Source organism: Dermacentor albipictus, unplaced genomic scaffold, assembly GCF_038994185.2.
Source record: "Dermacentor albipictus isolate Rhodes 1998 colony unplaced genomic scaffold, USDA_Dalb.pri_finalv2 scaffold_11, whole genome shotgun sequence".
Classification (NCBI taxonomy): domain Eukaryota; kingdom Metazoa; phylum Arthropoda; class Arachnida; order Ixodida; family Ixodidae; genus Dermacentor; species Dermacentor albipictus.
In genome coordinates, this window is record NW_027225565.1 from 4,069,868 (window position 1) to 4,093,509 (window position 23,642).

Here is a 23,642-nt window from a genome sequence, read left to right on the forward strand (position 1 = left end):
AGTGGCGTTCACTGTATACGTATTCGGTAAAGAGATAGCGTCTGGGAACGATTCTGTGCTTTCAGTTTGCCCAATATTATTATATCGACAGTAAAAAACTTCCCTCGTTTGGAGAGTACTTACGTAAATGTTCCGGAGGGCTGCCGCGTGATCTATGAGGAGTGAAACCTATGAGGAGCGCGCCGCGTGATCCCTCATACTACGCAAAGGAGGCGCTTCCGACAGATGGCGACTTCGTAACTCCTCGCCCCCAGTAAGCTTCATTCACGCATTTTCTCGCGCTCCGACTGCTTCTCGAGTAACACGGCGCTCTCCAATTACTCTCTGTATTTTTTTTTCTTGCTCTAGTTCTATAAATGCCAACATATTTGGAAGACAACAAACGTTGTATATTTAATGTGTCTGCTATATCACCACCAGGTGTGGTAGCCCAGCGGCTACGGCGTTGCGCTGCTAAGCTCGAGGTCGCCGATTCGAACCCGGCCGCGGTGGCCGCATTTCGATGGGGGCGAAATGTGAAAACGCTCGCGTATGCTTAAATTTAGGTGCACGTTAAAGGACCACAGGGGTTCAAAATGAATCCGGAAACCCCCTTACGGCGTGCCTCATAATCATATGGCAGTTTTGGCGCGTAAGATCCCAGAATTTCTTTTGCTTTCATTAAATTTCTTCATATAACCACAGCCCTCGCGGGCAGGGAGAATATATCGTGTGAATCAGTCATAAAACATCGCGCTGAGCGAGTAAATGAGAGTGTACGCAGTTTTTGAAATGAAGCACGATTGCAGGATTTTATTCACAAAACTTCGCGTCGGCTAAGTGGAATTATAGTCGAATAGAAATTTTACATTTGGTGTTTCCAATCCGAACAATCCGAAATTTCAATCCGAACACCATTTTGTTTTACAAAATGGTGTTCGGATTGAAATTTCAGACCTTTCCGCGGCACGTAGCGATGTATTTTCTTTGCAAACGCGATCGTTATCACGCATTGTATATGTTCTGCGCTTGTCAGCTCAAAATGGCCAGACCTGGTGAGGGGCCCTTTAAGAGACACTAAAGAGAAAAATAATAATTTGAGCTGTATTACTAAATTATCATTCTATAGGATATCGAAAAAGGCACTCGTATACCGTGAGAAGAGATCAGGTAAGTGAGAAAAGACGCAGAAGAAAAAACTCAGTGGCTGTCCACTCTGTGAAGGATGACCAGCGAAGCTGTGTATGTGGGCCCCTTAATGGCGAACTGCACGTCCGCCGCGGGTCGGCCCGATATTGCACTATCTTCGGGATGGGCCCAAGTATGGGGAGTGCTTAACGCCTGCTTCACCTTTGCCGCAGGTCGGCCTGGTATTTCACTATATATACATTCGGGATCAACCCACGTACTGGAGTGCTTCATGCCTGCTTCACCTCCGCTGCGGGTCGGCCCGGTATAGCACTATCTTCGGGATCAATCCACGTGTGGGGAGCGCTTATAGGGCCTGTTGGAGCCGCCCATCGCCGCAAGCCGCACCGCACGTGCGCGTGTGCGGTCGCGCGAAAGATTGCACGTATCAAACACTTGTGTACACATTTCGAATGTGTAATGTATACATTGTGTACACAATGTAAACGGTAATTTGTGCAGAAGTTCTGGATACGTGCAATTTTTCGCGCGACCGCAAGCGTGCGGTGCGGCTTGCGGCGATGGGCGGCTCGAGCGTAAATCGGCCCTTACCTCCGCCGCGAGTCGGCCCGGTATTGCACTACACCTTCGGAATCAACCCACGTACGGGGAGGGCTTAACGCCTGCTTCACCTCCGCCGCAAGTCGGCCCGGTATTGCACTACCTTTGGGGTCAACCCACGGATGGGGAATACTTCGCCTGCTTCACCTCCGCCGCAAGTCGGCTCGGTATTGCACTATACCTTCGGAATCAACCCACGTACGGGGAGTGCTTAACACCTGCTTCACCTCCGCCGCTCGTCGGCCCGGTATTGCACTACCTTTGGGATCAACCCACGTATGGGGAGTGCTTCACGCCTGCTTCACCTCCGCCGCGGGTCGGCCCGGTATTGCACTATAGACCTTCGGAATGAACCCAGGTACGGGGAGTGCTTAACACCTGCTTCACCTCTGCCGCGGGTCGGCCCGGTATTGCACCAGCTTCTGGACCGCCCACGTACTGGGAGTGCTTCACGCCTGCTTCACCTCTGCCGCAAGTCGGCCCGGTATTGCGCTACCGTCGGAATCAACCCAGGTACGTGGAGTGCTTCACGCCTGCTTCACCTCCGCCTCCTGTCGGCCCGGTATTGCACTAACTGCGGGATTGGCCTACGTACGGGGAGTGCTTCACGCCTGCTTCACCTCTGCCGCAGGTCGGCCCGGTATTAACGCGATAGCGTTAAGGAGCTCGTGTCGCAGAAAAGCCGGTGTCGTCGGCGTCGGGTGTCGGCGTCGGCGGCGTTGACCGTGAGCGATAAATCACGGCAGGCGCTTCATAAATAAAAAGCAACTTCCAAGATTGGCCCGGTGGGAATCGAACCCAGGTCTCCGGAGTGTGAGACGGAGACGCTACCACTCAGCCACGAGTTCGATGCTTCCAAGCGGTGCAAACGCGCCTCTAGTGAATGCGGTGTTGCCTTCGAAACGAGCCGTGGAAAGTTATACTGCGGTGTATATCGGTAATTATGAACATGTAACGTACAGAAGTCACAATTACACGAGTTGCGAAGTGCGTTTCCGCTGCATTTCTTCTGCGCTTTCCGCACACGCAGAGCCATCTTGCGGCAAACACAGAAGACCCCCTCCTCTCAGTGTACGGCGCTGCCCCGACAGGAGGCGCGCCGCGCGCGCATTGGGACCGCTGCCAGGCGCGTCGCAGGACTCCCTCTCCCCTGACGACGCTTCGCCGTGCATCCGGTTTAGATTACTATCTATCTCTCTGCCCGTGCCGATCACGACGTTTGGCTGGCGTAGATCGTTTCCCCTCCGAGACACCGAGTTCTTTGGTTCGTTTCGTTCGCTCAGGCGCACGTTTCGTTGACGCGCCGAACGCTGCGTTGCTCGACGCTCACCGCGTGATAGGTGGGCGCTAAGTCCGATGCGGGGCGCATCGTAAGTGATTGCTGTGCCGTAGCGCATTGTCTTATACCCCTTGGCGGGTCGACGGGAACGCTGTCGCGTCCCACTCTTGAAGGCGAAGCTTAAGCGTCCTCCAATTTTTGCACTACCTTTCGGGTCAACCCACGTACGGGGAGTGCTTCAGGCCTGCTTCACCTCCGCCGCAAGTCGGCCCGGTATTGCACTAACTGCGGGATTGGCCTACGTACGGGGTGTGCTTCAACGTTACTAGATTCTTTTCAGTTGCCAAACTCCGCCGCGGCACCTGACCCCTTTCTGTCGCGGCCGCGGGGCGGCGCGCGCGACACGGTCGGCCCGAAGGCGGGCGGTGCGAGCCACCACGTTGGTGCGAGCAACGTTTGTGCGAGCGGACAGAGACCGACGAGTGCAGCAGCGTGCCACGTTTTGCGCGTTTCTTATTTGTGTTCCAGAAATATGCTGCTCCCCTTGTGAGCAAGCATGCTGCAGGAGTGGGTACGACTCAGTGCAATCTTCAAACGAGAAGAGACATTTTTTCAGGCCGCCGAAGACTCATCCCCGCCTTCGCGAATGGCAGCGTGCGATTCCGAGGCTCGACAAAGAACTTTCCAGCTCTTGTGTGGTGTGTGACGTACACTTCCAGCCAGAAGACATCGTTAAAGATTTCGTGCACAACATAAATGGTGAAGTGGTCGCCATACCACGTGATAAGTGGGCGTTAAAGGAAGACGCTGTACCATGTCTCTTTCCAAATTGCCCGAAATATTTATCAAAGCCCTCAAAGAAGCGCAAGCTACCCACTGTGAGACCAGCTCGTGAAGTTAAGCGCCGCAAGAAACAAAATGGAGGCGAAAATGAAAACGCAGTGCCCAATGAATCTGACCATAGTGAACGAGTGCGCTCCACGGACGACGCGGTTGCCATCGATAGCCCTGCATCGCTCTTCGCCGAGCTTTCGACCATCGCTAAAGCGGGCGAACGCGTGGAAGGCTGGTCGACGGAAGCAGTTGATGATACGGTTGTGCTGTTCAAACTTGTACTGGAAAACGCTATTCCTCGCATTGAAAAAGCCGTAACAATATCAAGCGACCTTGAGCTAACTGTTAGTGCGAACGGCCTACTTGTACCGTCAACCATCTATGCCACAAACACGTCCGTCCAAAGGACTTCACTTCGTGACTTGAAATATCTGCTCAGCTACACAGACCAAATGAAACCGTGCGAAGGTATCCCCGCCAAGCTCTATCCAGAAATCGAGTCATCAACGGTTGCCACGAAAGGCGGTGAAACGTGGAGACGGAAGACATGTACTGTCATAAGCTTAAACACCACCTGCCCAGAATGTAAGATGCTAAGTAAACTCTTCATGGACCGTATGAAAAAGCGCCAGCACCGAAAACCAAGGCAAAGAAGCATCTGTTTGAAACCTTTGCGTCGCAAAGCAATACGGGCAACACTTAAAAGAGAAAAACTGAAACATGAGCTTGCGGTCGTGAAGAACTCCCTTCGCAATATCACTGAAGCGAAGATCGACAGTGCTCTCCACGTTCTCCCAGCAAAGCAGCAGCTCTTGTTTAAGTCAGCTTTGATGGCATCGAGGGCTCGGGCCAAGAAAGGGAGGCGGTACGACAACGAGTGGCTAATGACCTGCCTTTTCTTACGACTATCAAGTCCAAAAGCATACACCCTAATTTCGGACATGGAACTGTTGCCGCTTCCTTCCAAGGCACGCTTGCAACAAATAATCAGTGGCATCCCTTGCAGGTTCGGCTTCAATGAAGTTGCCTTGAGGAATATTAAGCTACACTTCCACGACAAGGATCAGCTTAAACAGTATGGTGTGTTACTGCTTGATGAAATCAAACTGAAGCAGGCTGTTGCATTTAACAAAGCTTCCTGCAGAATGGATGGTTTTGTTGACTACGGTGACCTGAAAGCCGAAAACCCAAATCAACTCGCAGATCATGCACTAGTTCTCATGTTCGTGCCGCTCTTCGAGGGCTGGGTGCAGCCGATAGCAAGCTTCGCAACAAGAGGAGCAGCACCTGGAAGGATCCTTTCGGAGCTTGTGTTGAGCGCCATCCTTGAGTTGCGCAAGAACAATGCCTCGGTGCTTGCTGTAATCAGTGATGGGGCCGGCAACAATAAGTCAATGTGGAGTCATTTTGGGCTGTCTGGAAAGTTACATTCCGCACGTCACTACATTGAGAACCCTTGGGATCTTTCCCAAAAGATATACTTCGTCTGTGATGTTCCCCATATCATGAAGTGCATCAGGAATCATCTACAAAAGCACAACTTTGGAATGGTAAGAAACAACACCGTAGTCATTGTCTTGAGTTTTAACATTTAGTTTTTCTTTCAGGCCGGTCATCATCAAATCAACTTTAAACATTACAGTGCACTCTATGAAGCAGAAAAGGATAAATACGTGCGAGTAGTCCCAAAGCTGTCAAAAGCCCATGTTGCCCCTGACAATCTTCGTAAGCAGAGCGTCCGACTGGCTACACAGGTGTTTATCACTTAGAACGTGCATTTTTCATGTAAATGGGTCGGTAAATACCATTGCTTCCTTTCATAAGACTAACTGAGATGTTATTTCTTAACAGCTGTTTAGCCGTGGAACGGCCATTGGTATTAGAGTGTACCGAGAAGCCAAGGCAGCAGGCATGGAAGACTCGGAAGGCACAGAGACTTTTACCATGATGCTGAATGACTTGTTTGATGCCCTGAACACAAAGCTGCCAGCCAGAGGAGTCAGGCGCCACTCGAAGGAAATACAGGTAATGCGTCATATGGGTGGTTTGTTGGGCGAGTTATTACATTATTGCGTCATACAATGCCAGTGAACAGCAATGAAACAAGAAAAACAACGAGAAATAGGCAAAGTGATAGCTAGGGAGAGTGCATTGCCCTTCCTAACTATCACTTTGTTTTTACTCCTCTTTTTTGTTTGTGTTATTAAAAACTTGCGAGCATTCTACGACGAAATAGTGTACCAGACCACAGCCTTTGAACTTTGTGTGCATTTCCTAAGGGCTATAAACTTGTTATGCTATTCATTTCAGGTCATCAAAGATTTTTTGGAACTGCTAAACGTGACAGAGCAGAATGCAATCCAAAAAAACCTGAAGCTTTTTGCATCACAACAAACGACAGAGTCGCTGCGAGTAACTCTGATGTCCACTTTAGATATTGTTGATGATCTGCTGTGTCAGGGTGCGCTCTATGTTTTGACAGCCAAGTTAAATCAAGATCCACTGGAGGTAAGGCACACTGTTCACATTTGTTGTGACTGCATTCACATTGTACTATTTGCTAGAAAATTCACCCACTCTGTTTTTTCAGCGACACTTTGGACTGGTGCGTTCCTTCGGTGGAGATGAGTCCCATCCAACTATAACCAACTTCACGCAGATATTCCGCCTTCTAAGCCTGTATACACCTGTTAAAGCAGCGCTACGTGGGAGTGTGGAAAGTGTGCCAAGCCCTGTGCTCGTCGGCGTCAACGACACATTCCAGCAGACCAGAGAAGCCTGCAAGTCAAAGCAAAGTAGTCTTCGCAGTGCCATTGAGGCGTCGTTGATAAGTTGCCTGGAGCCAAGCAGTTCACCAGATTGTGCTTGCAATGAGCACACCTATGCTCGAGGAAACATAGAGGACAATGTTGTTTATTATCTGTGTGGATATATCATACATAAAGTCAGAAAGGGCGCACCATGTGATCTATGTATAGCGGACATAAGCTCTGAAACCCCAGCAGTTGGTTGCGACAGTTACTTAACTGAGTACAGAAGTTTCAAGCAAGGTTCGTTAAAGCACCCGACGCCAAAGATGCTGGGCTTTATGAAGACTGCTAACAAAAGTGTGTCAGCTTCCCTGGATGAGGCAGGCCTTTGCGGGGACATATTTTGGAAAGTTTTAGATGACCTAGAGGGGTGCTGCCTCCCTCTTCTTGGTTGTACAGAGCATATGTTCGCGTTCACGTGCGAAGTACTGAATTTCTTTATTGTTATGCGGATGCATTTTTACTCCAGGGATATAAACTGTCAACTAGAAAGCAGCCACAAGGTATCTGTAGCAACCAAGAAAGCGCGTCTTTTGTGAATATCGATGTACCGCTGTTGTACCGCTCCCGTTTTTTTTCATGTGTACATAAAACATGCCAAAACGAAAAGCCTCACTGACCCCTTCATTCACCTATTAGCTGCTTTTTACAGAGTGCACAATGTAAAAAGGATATTCTTCGAATACTTAGCGCCGCGGAGACCAGCAAAAAAAAAAAAAAAACATGGCATTGAGTCGGCAGCGCGCTGCTGCCTTGGGAAGCTTCCGCAGCCAACCGGGCCAACCTAGTGTTCCTGTATATGCTCCCGCTGGGAGCAGAGTTGCGCATACCTTTTCCGGCGCCGCTCGCACCGCTATTGGCCGAGCGCGAAAAATGACGTCAAATGATCCGCGCCGCTGCGAAGCCAACTTTGCGGGCGCATCGCCGACTCATGCGAACTCGTCGTTTCCGTCAGTGCCATCGCCATTGCAATCAGCGGACCGTCGATCGTGCGTTGAGAGGAGCAGCTGCGGGTTTCAGGTACGGTATTCGACGATGTGAAGTCAAGGACCTTGGTTAAGTGATACGAAACACATCGTACTGGCACTTGTACTCCAGTATGACGGGGTGCAGTGCACCACACTGCACAAACCGCAGGGAAGTCAGCCATAGGAGTAAATGCTTCAGCCAAGCAAACTAGCTGGATACACACTGATACTATAGTGAGAGCGTTGTTGCTAACAAGTCCGGGCTTCTTGACGTTGAATGCACGCTTCAGAATTTAAAATTGAAATGAATAATATGTACCTCTCTCGTCAACCGCAATTTCTGAAGAGCTAGGACATCTTTGCAGAAAGCACACAAGGGAACAAGGATAAAACGGATGCTAAGTTGGCATATGCATATTTAGCTCTCGAGCTGTGATAATTGTAATATATTCCTTCTCCGTGTGAAGTATTGCGAACAGTAAAATTGATTCTAGTCAATTTATTGTTTTGAAGCGCACAGGCTTATTTATTTTGTTAACTACTTGCTGCCATAGAAGCTAAGCCGCAATTGTATGTGTGCTAACTTGTGAGCATCATGTATCAGCCAGTGGAACAAAAACTTGTCGTTCATTTAAACACGCTAGAAATCTACGTTGTGCTTTGGTGAATGCTGTTTCCTGTGGCCGGGAGTGGAGTGAATGCACTGTTCAATGACGTAAAATTTCCTTGCCTCTGATGCGATTGGTCACAAAGCTTTGTAACCTGGCTTTTTGGCCAAAACCTGCTTCAGTGATTTCATTGATTTGATACAGTGTCTTCAACTACTGGCTTTCCTCCGAGTGGTAAGAGATAAAGAAAAATGTGTTGTCAGATTACAGTCTGCACTGTGTGAATAATTACTCTGCAAGTTTGCCATCTTGATGTGATTGCAATAAAAATAACTTGTTGTTACTCTTAATAGCTTGTTGCCTTTCCAGTTTCTTTGAATTCTGCCCCAAAGGTTCCAAGAACCAGCACACTTGGCCTGCGGCCAGCAGCCGTTCATGCATTCCCTTGTATGAAATAAATTTGATCTAGAAGCTCTTGCATCTTGAATCTTTTTCTACTTGCAGATTTGCTGCTACTATATAGCTGATTAGTCTGCGGTATGAATGAATCGTAAAAGTAAGCTTTGCTTAAAATGTGCGCATGTGAACATTTGAAATGCGCTTAAATCTGTGTCTGCACCGCATGTATCGAAAACGTGCAGCTGTTGTGAACGATGGTTAGTGATAAATGACGCTCTGTTAGCGGTCACTGACATAACTGCAGGCACGATAGCCCTCTTGGCGACGGTCATTAATCGGCTGGTTTCGGCAGCCAAAATGCGCTAAGTGTCCACCTTACGTGTGTGAAGTTTTAAGCACTCTTTAAAACATTTCTTGCTTTCTGACAGTGATAAGTCAACTTCATATGCATGCTGAAAATCATTGCACCGCCTTTTGTGGCAACGTACTGCGCGTTTGCGAGCGAACTTTGGAGCTGTTCGAGCCACGGGAGTATTTTATTTTGGGGAATCGAAGACGGTCTTACCCCTATTTGTACGTTCATGTTTGTGTTTGTATATGCGTGTTTACATAGGTATTTACAAAGTTTCGGTTGGTTGGAAGCCCACCCCCTCCGACTGCACGAATGACTCGTTCGAGCGTAACCTGTATTAAGAAGTGCCCTTTGCTAAGCGCCTGCGAACAATTGGCGCTTATAGCTCGCGACCACTAGAGAAAAAGGTGGAACACCGCGCGGCATTTGGCTCCTGCGCGCATGAGGAGTGGCTTCGCTGCAGAGCTGGATCACGACGGCGGACCTATGCGCAACTCTGCTCCCTGCGGGAGCTTGTACAGGAACACTAGGCCAACCGTGGCGGCAGCGCCACCTCGCGAGTGGAGACGGCAGAGGGTCACGTTCTCGCGCCGCTCCCAGGCGGAGTTTTACAACTGAAAAGTATCTAGTAACGTTGGTGTGCTTCATGCCTGCTTCACCTCTGCCGCAGGTCGGCCCGGTATTGCACTACCTTTGGGGTCAACCCACGTACGGGGAGTGCTTCACGCCTGCTTCACCTCCACCGCGGGTCGGCCTGGTATTGCACTATCTTCCGGATGGGCCCACGTATGAAAAATTGTTGGTCTACGCGCGGACGCGGTCCGCCAGATCCTAGGCATAGACAGCTTTGCTGTAAAAATGTGGTGGCTTAGCGGAGAGCTACAGAGCCAGCTCGCGAGGAAGTGATGAGAAGTCATGAGAGCATTGCTGGCCGAGAAAAAACTAAATAAAGGTGAAACTAAGTATAACATTCGGGTATTTCTGCATGCAAAACAGGGACCATGCAACCGCCTGTCCAGGAAATGAGCGCCTCACGTACAGGTGATAAACGCTTCCACTTGCTTTTAACTCTTCACCCTATAGCTATACGTAAATCCGCTTGCCAACGGACCCTACGAAACACGCACTAGTAGAGATTTAAGGGCTCTAAAAACAGAATGAAAAATACCTTTTTTTTTCTCTTAACGCATAAAAGGCGAAAAGCATAGTTCCAAATTTACCCAATAAAGTGGAATACATGCTGAAAATCATGTGAATGTTGGTTTGGCGTCACTTAGTAAGTACAAACTATCAGGCGACATAATAATTTAATCCAGTTAGCATAACATTTTTTAACGCGATAGCGTTGAGGGCTCCCCTTAATTGTTGCAGATAGTCCGATGTTTGCACCGGCGGAGTCGTCCACAAGCGAAAATTTCTATATGTATTTAGGTATATGTATATGCTCCGCCTTGCTATATGACGTGCTGTATAGGCAAGTTATATTGCCACACCATTCTATCACTGAAGTTGCTCATACCTTGTCTTACATTGTTGACAAAGCTATTCCTCGGAATTTTGAGAATGACAGCCGACAAACAAATGTCATGAAACAAAACAGTGAAAGCACATGCCTTTTATATTATTCCCCGACTTAAATATTAAAAGTGCAAAACAATAACAGAAACCTGAAGGTGATGCAATTTCTTTGGCGTGGCTGCGCGCTACCTCCAGGACAGAAGAGGCTGAGTTTCTACCACAAAGTTTGCCTTCGTGCATAGCGTTCACCGCCAACGTTTCCCGAACATTACAGTCACATAAGCTGCAGTTGCCAGGAAGCGTGAGAACCAGTTGGAGACCTTTGAATGCTATCACGTTTCACTCTTAAAGGCGAAGCCTAAATGTCCTCCAAGTTTTAACGCGAAAGCGTTAAGGAGCCCATGTCGCAGAAAATCCACCGTTGGCGTACAGCGTCCTGCATCGGTGCCCAGCATCCAGTGTCGTTTCAGCAAAAAGATTTTCGAACCACCCATATCCACACTGTAAAAAAATTGTTCCTCATTTTACGGCAAATCTGCTGGCAATGTGTGACTGAACACTCTTCTGCATAAATAAAGAACGGTCATTTCCATAGAATTGACAGCCGTAAAAGAGAGACCGTAATACAAAATACAAGTGCTTTCGTATCTAGAAAACAGAAGACTTAGTATACTGAATTTGTACTATAACCGTTAAAGTACAGGTGCTTCTCGTATTCAGAAAACGAAAACCTGTATGCTCAATCTGTACTATATCCATTAAAGTACAGGTGCTTCCCGTATTTCATCTTACCAAGCATATTCATTGTTTGGAGAATGTACTATCAGGGCCGAACTTGCTCAGGATGCGCGAGCATCGACCTAATTTTATTGGTGCGCTACTACTGGGATCAGCTGCGCTAATGTGCATTCGGAATGTGCATATGTAACCCACTGTTTCCAGCGGTCTTGAACGCAGACATGCAATTTGATCGACGCTCGCACTTCCAGGGTACTTTTGTCCACAATAGTACACACCCTTTAAGGCAAATTTCATGAACGCAGCTCATAGCCAAAGCAGCAGGTCACCACACTGAAATAGCTGAAAAGATAAAAACACTTTGCACTTTGTCGTATGAATGCATTGCATAGCATATATACAAAAAAATGCAAAATTTCAGTCCTCAAGTTCTTTAGATCACAGAAGCAACTTTATTTTCTTAATCACTCGTCTTGCACTTTTTCCTGGTGAAGGCTGTTCTTGACCACAAACGCCTTGCAAGGATAAACTTGCTGCTGTTAGTAGAAACAAATAATATTAGTGAATTTTCATCCTAAAGAAAGCGGGAAAAAAGGATTTGATGCTTGATGTTTAATGGCGCAAGGGCCAGGTATGGCCAAAGAGCGCCATGCTAGTGTTAATGAATTCGTAGTGGCCTGATGGGTTCTGTGAAGTTAATGTGACGTGGCTGTAAGGGGGCCTAAAAGAGTTGGTGTAAATTGCATAAAATCTATGCGTAATAATACTTAGGCAATGACTAATGACGTGTACTATGAGCACTAAAATGCATTGGGAAAGACTTATGCAGTATACAAAATATGTAAGATGCTAAAATTGCCTAGAGCACTACTGCCTTGCCAGAACCCTTGAAACACAAGGGCCTAGAGGCATGTGCTATATGAAACAACTATCACAGCGGCATCCTCTGAAGAGAGGAGGCGCTATGAATGTATGGGGCTAATAACATGTAACACAACATCATTCAGGAAACCTAGGACTGCGTTGGCGTCAAAGAGCAGTTCTGGGCCGAGTAACGTTACAGGATGAAGGGGGATGTGCTGGCGGTATGCTAAGGCAAAATGTTTCTTTCTCTCAGATTCAGCATCCCGACACTCCAGGAGGACGTGGAGGACGGTCAGCCTCTCCCTGCATTTACCACAGATTGGAGGCTCATTTCCAGTGAGTAAAACGTTATGGGTGCCAAATGTGTGTCCTATTCTTAGACGACAGAATAGGACATCCGTTCAGGTGATTTTGTTGCAGAATGCCATAAACCTAATTGTGGCTTTATTACGTGCAGCTTATTATTTGTTTCTACATCCCACAAACATTGCCAGTAGATTTGCAGTTTCCTTTGTAAGAAGGGCTTCAGATCTGTGACAGGGACGGCAGCAGTAGGATTAATAGCATGCGATGCAATTGATGTGGCCATCTGGTCCGCTAGAATGTTACCCTCGATGCCCCTATGGCCAGGCACCCAGCATATAATCACATACTAGTTAGATATATACACTTTACACAGGACAGAATAGAGTTAATTAATTACTGGATTTTCGTGCTTACAGAATGATATCAAGGCCTTCACAAAAAAAAAAAGGATAATCACAGAACACAACAAAGCAGTAACTTCTGTGTTAGAAAAACATGTACAAAGTGCTACAATCCAAGATCATGTACAAAGACCAACATTGTTGGAACAAGGGATTTGCTGTAGCCAACATTTTAACAAAGGTGCTTGTCATCAGGGTAGCAAATGTTTTCTTTGGCAGCATTTCTTTGTACATAGCTCACTGGCGCCTACCCTCATTGTGGGAGGGGAAGCTGGTGCATATAAGAGCTCAAGAGAAGCCAAAGTGTTAAAATAAAGGCAGGAAGGGTGTGCTTCGCAGTGGTGATCGTGATGGAGTGGGTAGGGGCACTGCTGTCAGTTCTTCCAAACAGTAGGGATGACCAAAACCGAAAACGATTTACACATGTAAGCAATCATTAAACCAGTAGATTTAGTCTTCCCAGAAGTCAGAATAGGAATTAAGATAAACTGTTTGCACATTTGGAAGAAAGCAATGAAGAATTAAGGAAAATTAATTTTGTATCAAGATGCATCTGGATAAGATCGGTGTAAATGGTAAATGAAGGCACATTATGAATACACATTTTGTTGAAAGCCGATGAAGAAAAATATATTGACCAAATATTAAAAAATAAGCACATAGAAATTAAACTGGGTATGACCACAAAACAGTAAATAGCAGCCTGTGAAAAAAAAATGGGATGGGCAATATGATAACCAGGTGCGAGATTGCGAAACATTAAGCACTGTTTATATTCATGCCATTGATGATGGCTTCAAGTTTCTGTCTTCCTGTGGGACCTTTGTCTTACTTGAACAAGGAAATGGGTCCTTTTTTAAACAAATCTAATACCCCAGTCGCACAGGCACTTTCAAAGTCCTTTGAACGAAAGATCCTTTACTTCAAGGGAGAATGCGCACTGTCTGACAGGCACAGCAAAGGAGCCCTACTGGATGGGAGCTTTAAGTCAAAGGAGTGTGCGTTCGTCCTTTGAAACCTCAAGGGAATACTCTCGAGCCTAGCGGGCGTCCCAAAGCAGAAAAAGAATCTCTAAAGCTATGGAAGTTCAATTTTTACCTATTCAGAACAAGCTTATAAGCACTGAATACTATTACTAAAGTACTAAACACTTTCGGGACACCCGCAATCTCCATCATGAACGCACCGGTACAGCAGCGCCGGCACCCCCTGTCGTCAGCAGCAACATTGACACAACACGGGTGCCATGTGGGATTTGGTTCTTTGGTCAGCGGCTGCTAGGCATCCCAGTCTCCTCGGCTTTTTTGGCGCATCTTCTTCCCTCGTCACTTTTGTTTTCTAGTTCTTTATTTTAATGCTTTTATGCGTACCTACCACTGCCTAGCCACACGGAATGAAACAAAGCAGCTGAAGCAAGGGCAACACCGAATAATCGACGCCAACATGCAGTGCGGTGTACGAAGTGGTACACATGGTGGCCATCATTACAATAAATACATCTGTATTTGGTAAAGCAATGCCTTTACTATGCGTGCATCTTGTCTTGATGTTTCTATGTATTAGGAGAAATAAATATAGCTGAAAAAAATATGACAAATTTATTATAACACGCATTTGGGCCATATTTTTTTATTACTTTCAAGGTGATGGCAGTACTAAGGATACGTAGCGGTTTCTGTTAAAAGCTTCAATGGAGACCATCTAGAGACCGTGTAGCACCGACACATATCCCTTGAACTAATGCGCCTTTGAAAGCTCAATGCTCCTTAACTTCAAAGGACCTTTGGCATGCTCGCGTGACTGCGGTATAAGTTCTAATGCTGTTCAAAGCTTTAGTGTTATTATAATGGAAGAAAATGTTATGGGCAGTTCTCCTGGGTGGGCATTCATTCAGCAGCGATAACCACAGGTGTAAGCTCAAAATTTAATGGTCTAAATGGACCATTAAATTAGCTCCTGGCAAACCATTAGCTGGTCCTTTTTTCAACACAGATGCCTACACATTATATATGTTGGCCGGAGCGCTAGCAAACTACATTATACTTGTTGCCACAACCAAAGCGAAATTTGGTAAGAATGAGTGAAAGAGGCAAACAGCATTCCACAATACTGATTCAAGTCATCCAGAAAGGTTGCTAAAATTATTGTACCCTCCCCCCCACCAACCCCACAATACACACAATTATACACCACACTGACTCTGATGGTGTCGATCATGCTATTATAACACTAGGCATCAGTGAGGAGAATTAGAGTATCAGAGGGCACAATTCTTTTTGCTAGAACATCAAATGTGCTTTACATTAATGCTACATTCCAACTAACAAAGGAGCAGCCGGTTGGTGAGATGGTGACCGATGCATACGAAAGCTCATGACATTCTATGCAGCAGAACGTTGCCGATGAGGTGTTATACACACGTGCACTTTTTCATGCAAAATGACATCCTGCAGTCAAACCTTGCGCAAACGTGCCAACCTTAGAGTTTGATAAATACCACAGTAAAAAGAAAAGAGTGCTAAATTTGTTGAAAATTACAAAAAATTATTCGATTATTCATTATGTTTACAGTTAAAGATTCACAGACTTTTCTCTACGGGTGCTGTAAACAAGCATCCTGCTTTTACAGTCGTAGCAACAATTATCTGTGGCACAGACAAGGACAAATGCTCACGAAGTTTATGCAAGAGTATGCTCTATAAATTACACCTCACTTCAAATTCCAATCTGGTAGAAGAGGAGGAGGAAGAAACTATTTTCTGATGGAGGATGCATACTCCAGAGTAGAAAAAAACAAGTGTACCCTAACCATTGCTGTTACCAATGTCTGCACTAGCAGTTACATATAATATGGCAGTTACAATTGTTTTTCCACAAGCTGTAGTTACTGCAAGCTGCTGCCTGTTTACCGGTAAACAGCTGTAATACATTTAGGACAAGTTAAAACTCTCTAATGAATTTATCTCACATGACACAATTGAAATGCACTAGTATTCTGCAAATAAGTGAAGTGCTATGTGCCATCCCATACAATGAAACACCTTTGAAGAACCCGAATCGCTACTTGGGCTGTGATGAGGTGAAGAGTGTGTTCTGTGTAAACTAGTGCACCTGGCATAGCCTAAGTTGTGGAGAGTGCATTGTGGAGTGCAGCTGTGGAGTGCAGAGTGCAGCTGTGGAGAGTCATGAAGGTTTCTAATTTAAACTGCACACAGTAAAAACCTCCATGCAGTTTTGCAAAATTCAAAACCCCCTTTTTGTTGTTTAATGGTAATGACACCTAGGGCCATAACATGTACACTATGATGTTCATTCCCAAACAATCAAAGCGAATAGCACCACCTTAAGTGTTATGTGCCTTCTGACTCATATTTGTTGTCAAAAATTGTTAGTGTGGGATGCTACGGTCGGCAGAGAAACTGATTTCTGGAGCAATATAAGGTATTAAGTATTGTGATCGCAGTTCTTTCACTGCTGTTAAAGCATCATCGGGTCATGAGGAATAAATACAACATGTATATTTAATGTCACAACCCTCATGAGGTATTTAGTAGTCTGAATTATAAAGGACTCCAGATTTAGATTGGAAGACAGATTTTATTCCACTGAAAAAATGGCATCATGCTAATGATTCTCGCATTTGGTGCTATACTTATTTTTATTTATTTCAGTTGGAATGTGTGTGCATTGTCAGCGATATCGCTTGACATGTTTTAGATTGACTTTTTTCCCAATTTAGGCAAATTCGTATTCGCAAATAACCTTGTGGATGACACCAAGAATTTTCTTAGCAGGAGTATTTCTAACATTTGCAAGATACGAGGCTCTTGAATGCATATCTAAGCCTGGGGTGCATGCCGCCCTCTAATCTCATCAGTGAGTTTCTGGAAATTATCTACAAGGTTTCTTATGATGAATGTAAATTTGCTTGTACGGAAGAAACAGGGAATTTAAACAGGTCAATTATGCAGCACAAGAATGTCAGCAAGAAGCAAGCATCAGGAAGCGCTGCTGCTCGACACACATAGACTATCAAACACAAGAATTATTGGGATGATTTAAAATTCTGGCAGTGTAATGAAATCTTTCTTTTAATCTATATCTAAACTCTTTGATTATTCAGTCTACCACTACCTTCATCAGAAACATTCATAATCATTATCCTATCTATGCCACATCATCCTAGCTAATATTCAAGCCTTCATAAGCTGCTTTTTTCACTGTGATTCTCTGCAGGAAAGAGGTGTTCATATGAAGATCATACCATCTACTTATTTCCCCTTTTTTTGACAAATGATAAGGGAAGAATTTCATACCTGAACTGCATTGAGCTTGAGCAAGTTCTATGTTTGAAGCTGTTGATTCTTTTTCCCTTTGCCATCTTTGACCCACCTGGTTAGCTAAGTAAGTAGAAAAGCTGCAGGAGAAAGATGGCGGCACCGAATTAGACTTGTGCCCTGGGGACCTTTGCGTGGCCACTGGAGGAACTGCTTGTGGTCTTGGCTTCTGCAGTCAACTGCTGTGGCCTCGGCATCTTTCTTGAGGGCCATGGCCATTCTAAGAAACCTTGTCTCCACCTGGCTGCATGAAAAAGGATAATTTTCTGAGCTAAGGCTTTTTCTTAAAAGAACCCATTTAAGTTGTATTCATAGCTTTGCAACATAAAATTGCCACGTGACTGGCCACTCAAGGCACCTTACGTATATTCGTGGGCTTCTTTTCTGAAAAACACTTTTATGTAGCACACAATGAGCAACAGAAAGCTGTATCGGGAGGCTTTCATGTTACTCAACAATTTTCTCATGGACACTTTTCAACTAATTATTTGAGAAGTTTAACTATTTCAGTAATTATGTAATTAAGCAGAATGCAAAAAATAATCTGAGTATATCCAAGTGACGGCAAACAACATATATCTAAATCTTAGTGCATGATAGTTGGGACACCCTGTAGATCAAAAAACAATATTACAATCTTCATAATCATGTCGTGCGTGTTATTGGTGCTTATGGCTGCTGCAAAAATGATTCTTTCAGTAAGGTGCAAGCAGTTTTGAAGTTAAATTGTTTTGTAACAACGGAATGCAGTCTAGAAAATCAAGCAAAAGGTCAAGTTGTGTTCACTATTAAGATGTTTAACTAAGAAGCTGTTGAAAAATAAAACTGGACACAACACCTAACGAACAATGCAAAATTTGAAAATCTCAACTGAACAAGAAACCAGTTTTTGAAGATGCAGCAGAAAGCCACCAGCTTATGTGAAGTACACCCTTAACTATGTACTCCAAATGAAGTAGTAGTAGTTACTGCAATGCTTGGGCACCATATGAACATAACAATCAACAACTTTTAGCAGAATGTTAACACCACTAAATGAATTGGGCTTTGAAGATTCTCGATCTGAAATCCTCAACAACTTTTTCTGGCATTTAATGTGTTGATCTCACTCTGTATTCTCAATAGCCGGCTCTCCAAAAGCGAGCTCGTAGCCACAATTTCTCTAAAGGCAACATCAGGTTAAGTCTCAAGATAGAGTTGACCGGCAGATAAAGTGGATAACGCATGGCAAACATCATGTACATTCTTACATGTTAAGCAGTGGGGTCACTCACACAGCCATGAAATGATGTGACGCAGACACATGATACAATGAAGCTGATTTCGTGAGGTGTTCATTGCTTCCAAGGCTTCTTCTCCAGTTGTGAAAGCTGTCTCCACTACACAATAAGCGATAAGAATAAAAAAAGAACTTCAACATGCTAACAATATGTTGGCCATTTGCAAGAAACCAACAGTCTTTTGGCTCCTAGCAGGAAAGAATGACTGGGGAGCACCAGTTACAGTGCGTGTATACTGGGAGTCTTATGTCGCTGGCGGACTGCAGGAGCAAATGCTCACCTTGAGAGACTGCTTACGAACGCAACTGACCAGGCACCCACATCCGCGAAACATAACACGGTGACCACAGCCAAGTGGGGCAGCAAAACCAGATTCTGCAATCAATCATTCAGTGTAGCTTGCGCAAAGACCCAGGCTATCGAGGAAGAAGAGCAATCATCAACGATACTAGGAATATGGAAAATGAGAAAGCTTGCATTCAAGAGAGAAGCCACTCTGCTCTGCAAGCATTGAAGACCAAAAACATCAAGAAAAGTAAAATGGTGCATAGCACATGGTGCGTAGGTTAATGCAAGACACATGCCGATGCTGCATCAGCTATTTCAGGAGAGGAATTGCACATGACAACATACAGTAGAAGATACTGCTACAGATACGTTACGCTACTAGACAGTGACTAGTATTAAGTATCAGCGAAGGATCAGTTGACTTTTATGTTTGGCTGAGGATGAATGATCTCTAACGAGAACAGGCAATGAAAAAGCTTGCATTTATAGAAGAAAAATTACACTTGGCACAAATGGAATTGACATGGCCAGGAAGCTGATTAAGGGCGAACTGACGGAATTCTTTTGGCCAGCGTCGTCCGTGACTGTTCAGAAGTTGCAGGTGCATCTGAAGACGCAGAATTTCTAGAAAGTCCTTTATGAGTTACCTGGATGACTCAGCCAAATGTCCATGCTGGTGGAATGGTGGATCAAGCTCTTTTCAGTCTGGACACAGTCCTCTGCTGACGATATCTCATCCAAATTCTTCTGCATGCGCTGCTTTGTTCGTGATGTAAAAGCCTTGCGAATTCGGCTCCAGCCCCTTCCTGTTGGTGTAGATGGGAGCTCCTGTGATGACCAAGATGTGCTTGGCACAGACTCTGTTGGGGCAAAACAGTGACACATGAGATACAGCACAGATTAGCCAGACTCATGTAGTGTTTTCTTTTATGTTCGAACCAATTATACTGAACCATAAATATGAACAAACATTCATATCTGCTGCAAACAAGTGACATGTATCTCAAGACTAGCAAGCCAATATCAAGCATACTTATTTCTGAACCAGGAGTTGTTTACCTTGCAGTAGCAGCCAAAGTCCACACAATGGCCTTGTAGCAGGCAGCAACTTCTGTTTAGAGCGTGGAGTGTGTTGCTTTATACTGGTGCCGTCCTCATTACTGCGTGTCTGGAACAGAAATTTTGACTGCATCAGAAATTGAAAAAGCACAATTTTGCAATATGAAATGCAAAAAGGTGTGACATACATATTGTAATGGTTTGCGACTACAGAACACATGCAAATGTACACTGTCTGTTCTAGGGTGCTTAAGCAGCATGTTAAATAAATATCGCTACTGTCCATAAAATTGATGTCTGCCTAACTACAATGCAAGTCGACAGCTTAAGTATTATTAAGATCACAAATGAGAAGAACATTTGTGCACTCGTTTATACACTAGGAGAGATCACACTGCTGGTTCCACAAGCAAATGCATGAAATTCATGAAACTATTAGAATTGATGCATTATTTTTCTGCACGAACGTGATGCACCGCTTTACTGCAAAAATAAATGTCCTACGGTAAACCAAATTGAACAGCAAGAACATTCGGAACCAACAAGTACGAAATATGGGTGAATAATCATGCTTGAAACTCTTTAATACATTAAATTCTGTACTTTCACTTCATTTTACCAATTGATTATTCGGTTTTGTGGACGAAAGAAGTTGCCGGCGGACTCGGAAAAAAAGTCTCACACACACACACACACACACACACACACACACACACACACACACACACACACACACACTAATATACCTATGGCCATGGCTACATTAAGATGAAAAATATGACGCGCGTTCCGACGGAGGGTCCCGACTGCCCACATGTAATGCAGGATCTAGTTCGTTAACTTGTCTCCGCCTGTAAGTTAATGGTACGAATATTATACTACCGTGTGGACCACCACAGGCAACATAAGCGACATGGAGGCGACCTTACAAGCAGGGGCCGATGTGGTGGTGGAGCGGGCTACGGCAATAGGCCTTTCGTGCTCCCCGACCAAGCTGCGGAACTTCTTGTTCTCCCCCCACCAAGAGTCGCACCGACCCAACTCCACCCCCGAGCATCCGTATCCACATGAGGACGTACTCCATTCCAGAGGTCACACAGCTGCGAGTGCTTGGCATGGTCATACAGAACAGCGGCAGACACACGGCGAAAAAGAACAAACTCACCACCACAGTACATCACGCTATGTGCCTGATTAAGCGCATAGCCAATATACACAATGGGATAAGAGAGCATGACCTAAGAAAGTTAGAGCAGGCCAATTGTCATGAGCAGAGAAGTACACTCGCTCCTATACTTACATCTCAACCGGGCGGAAACGGAAAAAGTGGATGTCCTTATACGTTTGCAAGCGTATAAGACAGCACTTAACCTCCCCAGGCACACGCCCAATGAGCGCCTCCTTTGCATGGGGTACATAACACATTTGATGAGCTCACGGAAGCCCATCGCACAGCCCAAATTGGGAGGGTGTCCTCTACCACCACAGGATCGGCACATATCCTGGACCAACTAGGACTAATCCCGACTTCCAAGGCCGATCAGACATGTCCCTTACCATCAGACATAGAAAACTGCATCACTATTCTCCCCATGTATAAACACGGGCACCTTGTGCATCACGACGAGGCGCGAAGGCAGGCCAGGGCAAAAGCCCTCTACAAACAACACCAGCACGACCGCCTCACTGTGTGTGTCGAGGCTGCTAGCTACCCACAGAAACCGGCCTATGCCGTAAGTGTAGTGTCACATCAACTTGGTTACACCACAGCTGCTACAATACAGACGAGCACATCCCTAGAGGCGGAGGAGGCTGCCATAGCCCAGGCCATCTCAACCACCGCTGCCGAGGTTATCCTTAGCGACTCCTAAACTGCAATCCGCAACTACTCCAAAGGCCGAGTTCGTGAACCGGCACAGAAAATTCTCAATCGTCAGACCCCCCTCAGACCAATTAAGCTCATCTGGGTGCACGCGGGCCATCCAGGCAACGAGATGGCCCATTCTATCGCTCGAGTAGCCGTCAACCGAGCCACGCCGTCCGATGACCTGGATAAAGCCAGAGACTGATTGGTGGAATATCATTCGATCACCCTCCACTACCGTGAAATGCGATTGAGATATCCTCCACCACATAAATCCTTAACGAAATTTCTGCAAACTACCTGGCGCCAGCTTCAGGCACAAACCTTCCTCTCTCCAGATTTTCTCGCCCTGGTTCATCGACAGGAATATGCGCTCTGCGGCGGGCCTAGAGCCAACTTCCATCACATAATGTTCTTATGCCCTGTAAGGGTTGGGGTCGGGCATGAAATAGATGGTAGCTGGCCCATGCTGTCGTCCAACTCATCCACGCTGAGGACGTTGTTGAAGGGAGAGACTTGTTCTCATCGAGAACAAGGAATATGGGATTTATTTACAGTATCTACATGAGAACGTTACAGTTCATGAGTCTAGCATGACTGAAAGAGAATGCACACTCAGCGGCCGCACCACGGCTGCTTATAAACACTGTCCTCCCTAGATTCCTAGGTGAGTGAAAACGGCCGTTCTACCGTCGACCAATTTGGAGCGGCTAAAGTCATCATAGCCAACCCGCCTTTGAGGGGCAGGGTTTACACACTCACTTCCGCACAGGTTTCACTGACCACACCAAGGTGAGAGGGTTTTCGCAGACACGGGTCTTGCCCTGAGCAGGCGCCTCTTGGTCTCAGGGTTGACCCCGCAGACAGTGGCCACCAAGTCTGTCTATTGACTGACGATTTCTAAGACCCGTGAGACGGGTCGCAAAACACCTCCTTCCAGGAGTTCCCCCGCTCCAAACAAACCGTGACGGTGAATCCACTAACAATACTTGGTCCGCCGACTGCGTCTAGACATCCCGGCGCCGTTCGCTTGGCGACGTAGTGTATTTTCATCCTTACAAAGCGAGTCACCGCAGCAGACATGCCGGCGCCAACGGGTTGTTGACGAGGCGCATTCTTGTTTTCACAAAGCGAGTCATGGCAGCGGGCCGGGCAGAGTTCGACGGTCGCTGCCCCGAAGATTGCCAGCCCTCGCAGCTCAAACGGAACAGCCCTGAGATCCAGCAACCCCGAGTGGAAACTCACCGACGTCGAAGGATGGGAGACCGCAGTGTCTAGCTCCAACCCAGCCGACCAAACTCGGCTGGTGGACTGGGCTCTGACGGTCGCCGAGGGCCACAAACTGCCGGACAACCTACGCGCTCCTGAGGCCCCTCACAAGTAATGTAAAAAAGCTCAAGTTATAAATGTTTACCACCACCACCACCACTGGCTTTTTGAGGCCATGACGGGAGGTGTGTAATACCGTCACCAACTCTATATGCGGTGGTTGATCATCACTCATGTCCCTATGTTAAACAGCTGCGATACTTAAATTCATCAGTATGGCAGCGTATCAAGGTATGAAGAAAAGATAAAGAATGAAAGTGTCCAACTCGGGAGATAAGATTGAATTGGTGGAGCTGTCAAAACTGATCAACAAGGCGAAAATAAGTGATACTCGAAATTATAACGTGAGAAAGACTGAAGAAGCTGTAAGAAATGGATGCAGCCTGAAATCAGTGAGAAGTAAACTTGGCATAGGACACAATATGTATGCACTGAAACATGAGCAGGCCGGGTATCATCAGGAATTTCGAAGACATAGTAAAAGCAGCGGAAGAATTCTATACTGACCTGCACAGTACCCAGACAACTCAGGCGTATTCTATTCGAAACAATAATTAAGAGTATCCAGAAACTCCTCCTATAACTAGGGATGAGGTCAGAAGGGCCTTGCAAGGCATGAAACGGGGAAAAGCAGCAGGAGAGGATGGAATAACAGTTGATTTAATCAAAGATGCAGCAGA

At 45.9% G+C, this 23,642-nt stretch overlaps 2 protein-coding genes and 1 long non-coding RNA gene across 4 annotated transcripts in view; 2 read left to right on the top strand and 1 right to left on the bottom strand.

Moving 5' to 3' along the window:
- The first annotated feature begins 1,399 nt into the window (after positions 1–1,399).
- LOC139051357 (uncharacterized) lies at positions 1,400–7,350 on the top strand. The gene is made up of 6 exons (XM_070528377.1): positions 1,400–1,432; positions 3,337–5,391; positions 5,449–5,595; positions 5,693–5,866; positions 6,152–6,349; positions 6,432–7,350. Exons 1-6 carry the CDS (start codon positions 1,400–1,402, stop codon positions 7,188–7,190), a joined length of 3,366 nt encoding a protein of 1,121 aa, XP_070384478.1. The 3' UTR covers positions 7,191–7,350.
- A 159-nt stretch (positions 7,351–7,509) lies between these two features.
- Thor (eukaryotic translation initiation factor 4E binding protein thor) overlaps positions 7,510–23,642 on the top strand; it is a 77,964-nt gene continuing 61,831 nt past the window's right edge. For both annotated transcript variants that reach the window (XM_070528327.1, XM_070528328.1), the window contains exons 1-3: positions 7,510–7,671; positions 9,649–9,735; positions 12,352–12,434. In XM_070528327.1, the coding sequence (XP_070384428.1) occupies positions 7,525–7,671; positions 9,649–9,735; positions 12,352–12,434 (317 nt within the window). In that variant the 5' untranslated portion in view covers positions 7,510–7,524. The remainder of the gene's footprint in view (positions 7,672–9,648; positions 9,736–12,351; positions 12,435–23,642) is intronic.
- On the bottom strand, positions 14,925–22,789 carry LOC139051321 (uncharacterized). Its single transcript, XR_011509329.1, has 3 exons — positions 19,770–22,789; positions 19,358–19,570; positions 14,925–17,386 (listed from the first exon to the last, which is right to left on the bottom strand). It is a non-coding gene; the product is annotated as an uncharacterized lncRNA (long non-coding RNA).

Bases quoted from the DNA above. Each gene is read 5' to 3' on its own strand.
- LOC139051357 (XM_070528377.1), top strand. From the start codon at position 1,400: ATGCCTGCTTCACCTCCGCTGCGGGTCGGCCCG. The intron at 1,433-3,336 runs GTATAGCACTAT...CAACGTTACTAG, and splicing joins CTCCGCTGCGGGTCGGCCCG to ATTCTTTTCAGTTGCCAAAC. The intron at 5,867-6,151 runs GTAATGCGTCAT...TATTCATTTCAG, and splicing joins GCCACTCGAAGGAAATACAG to GTCATCAAAGATTTTTTGGA.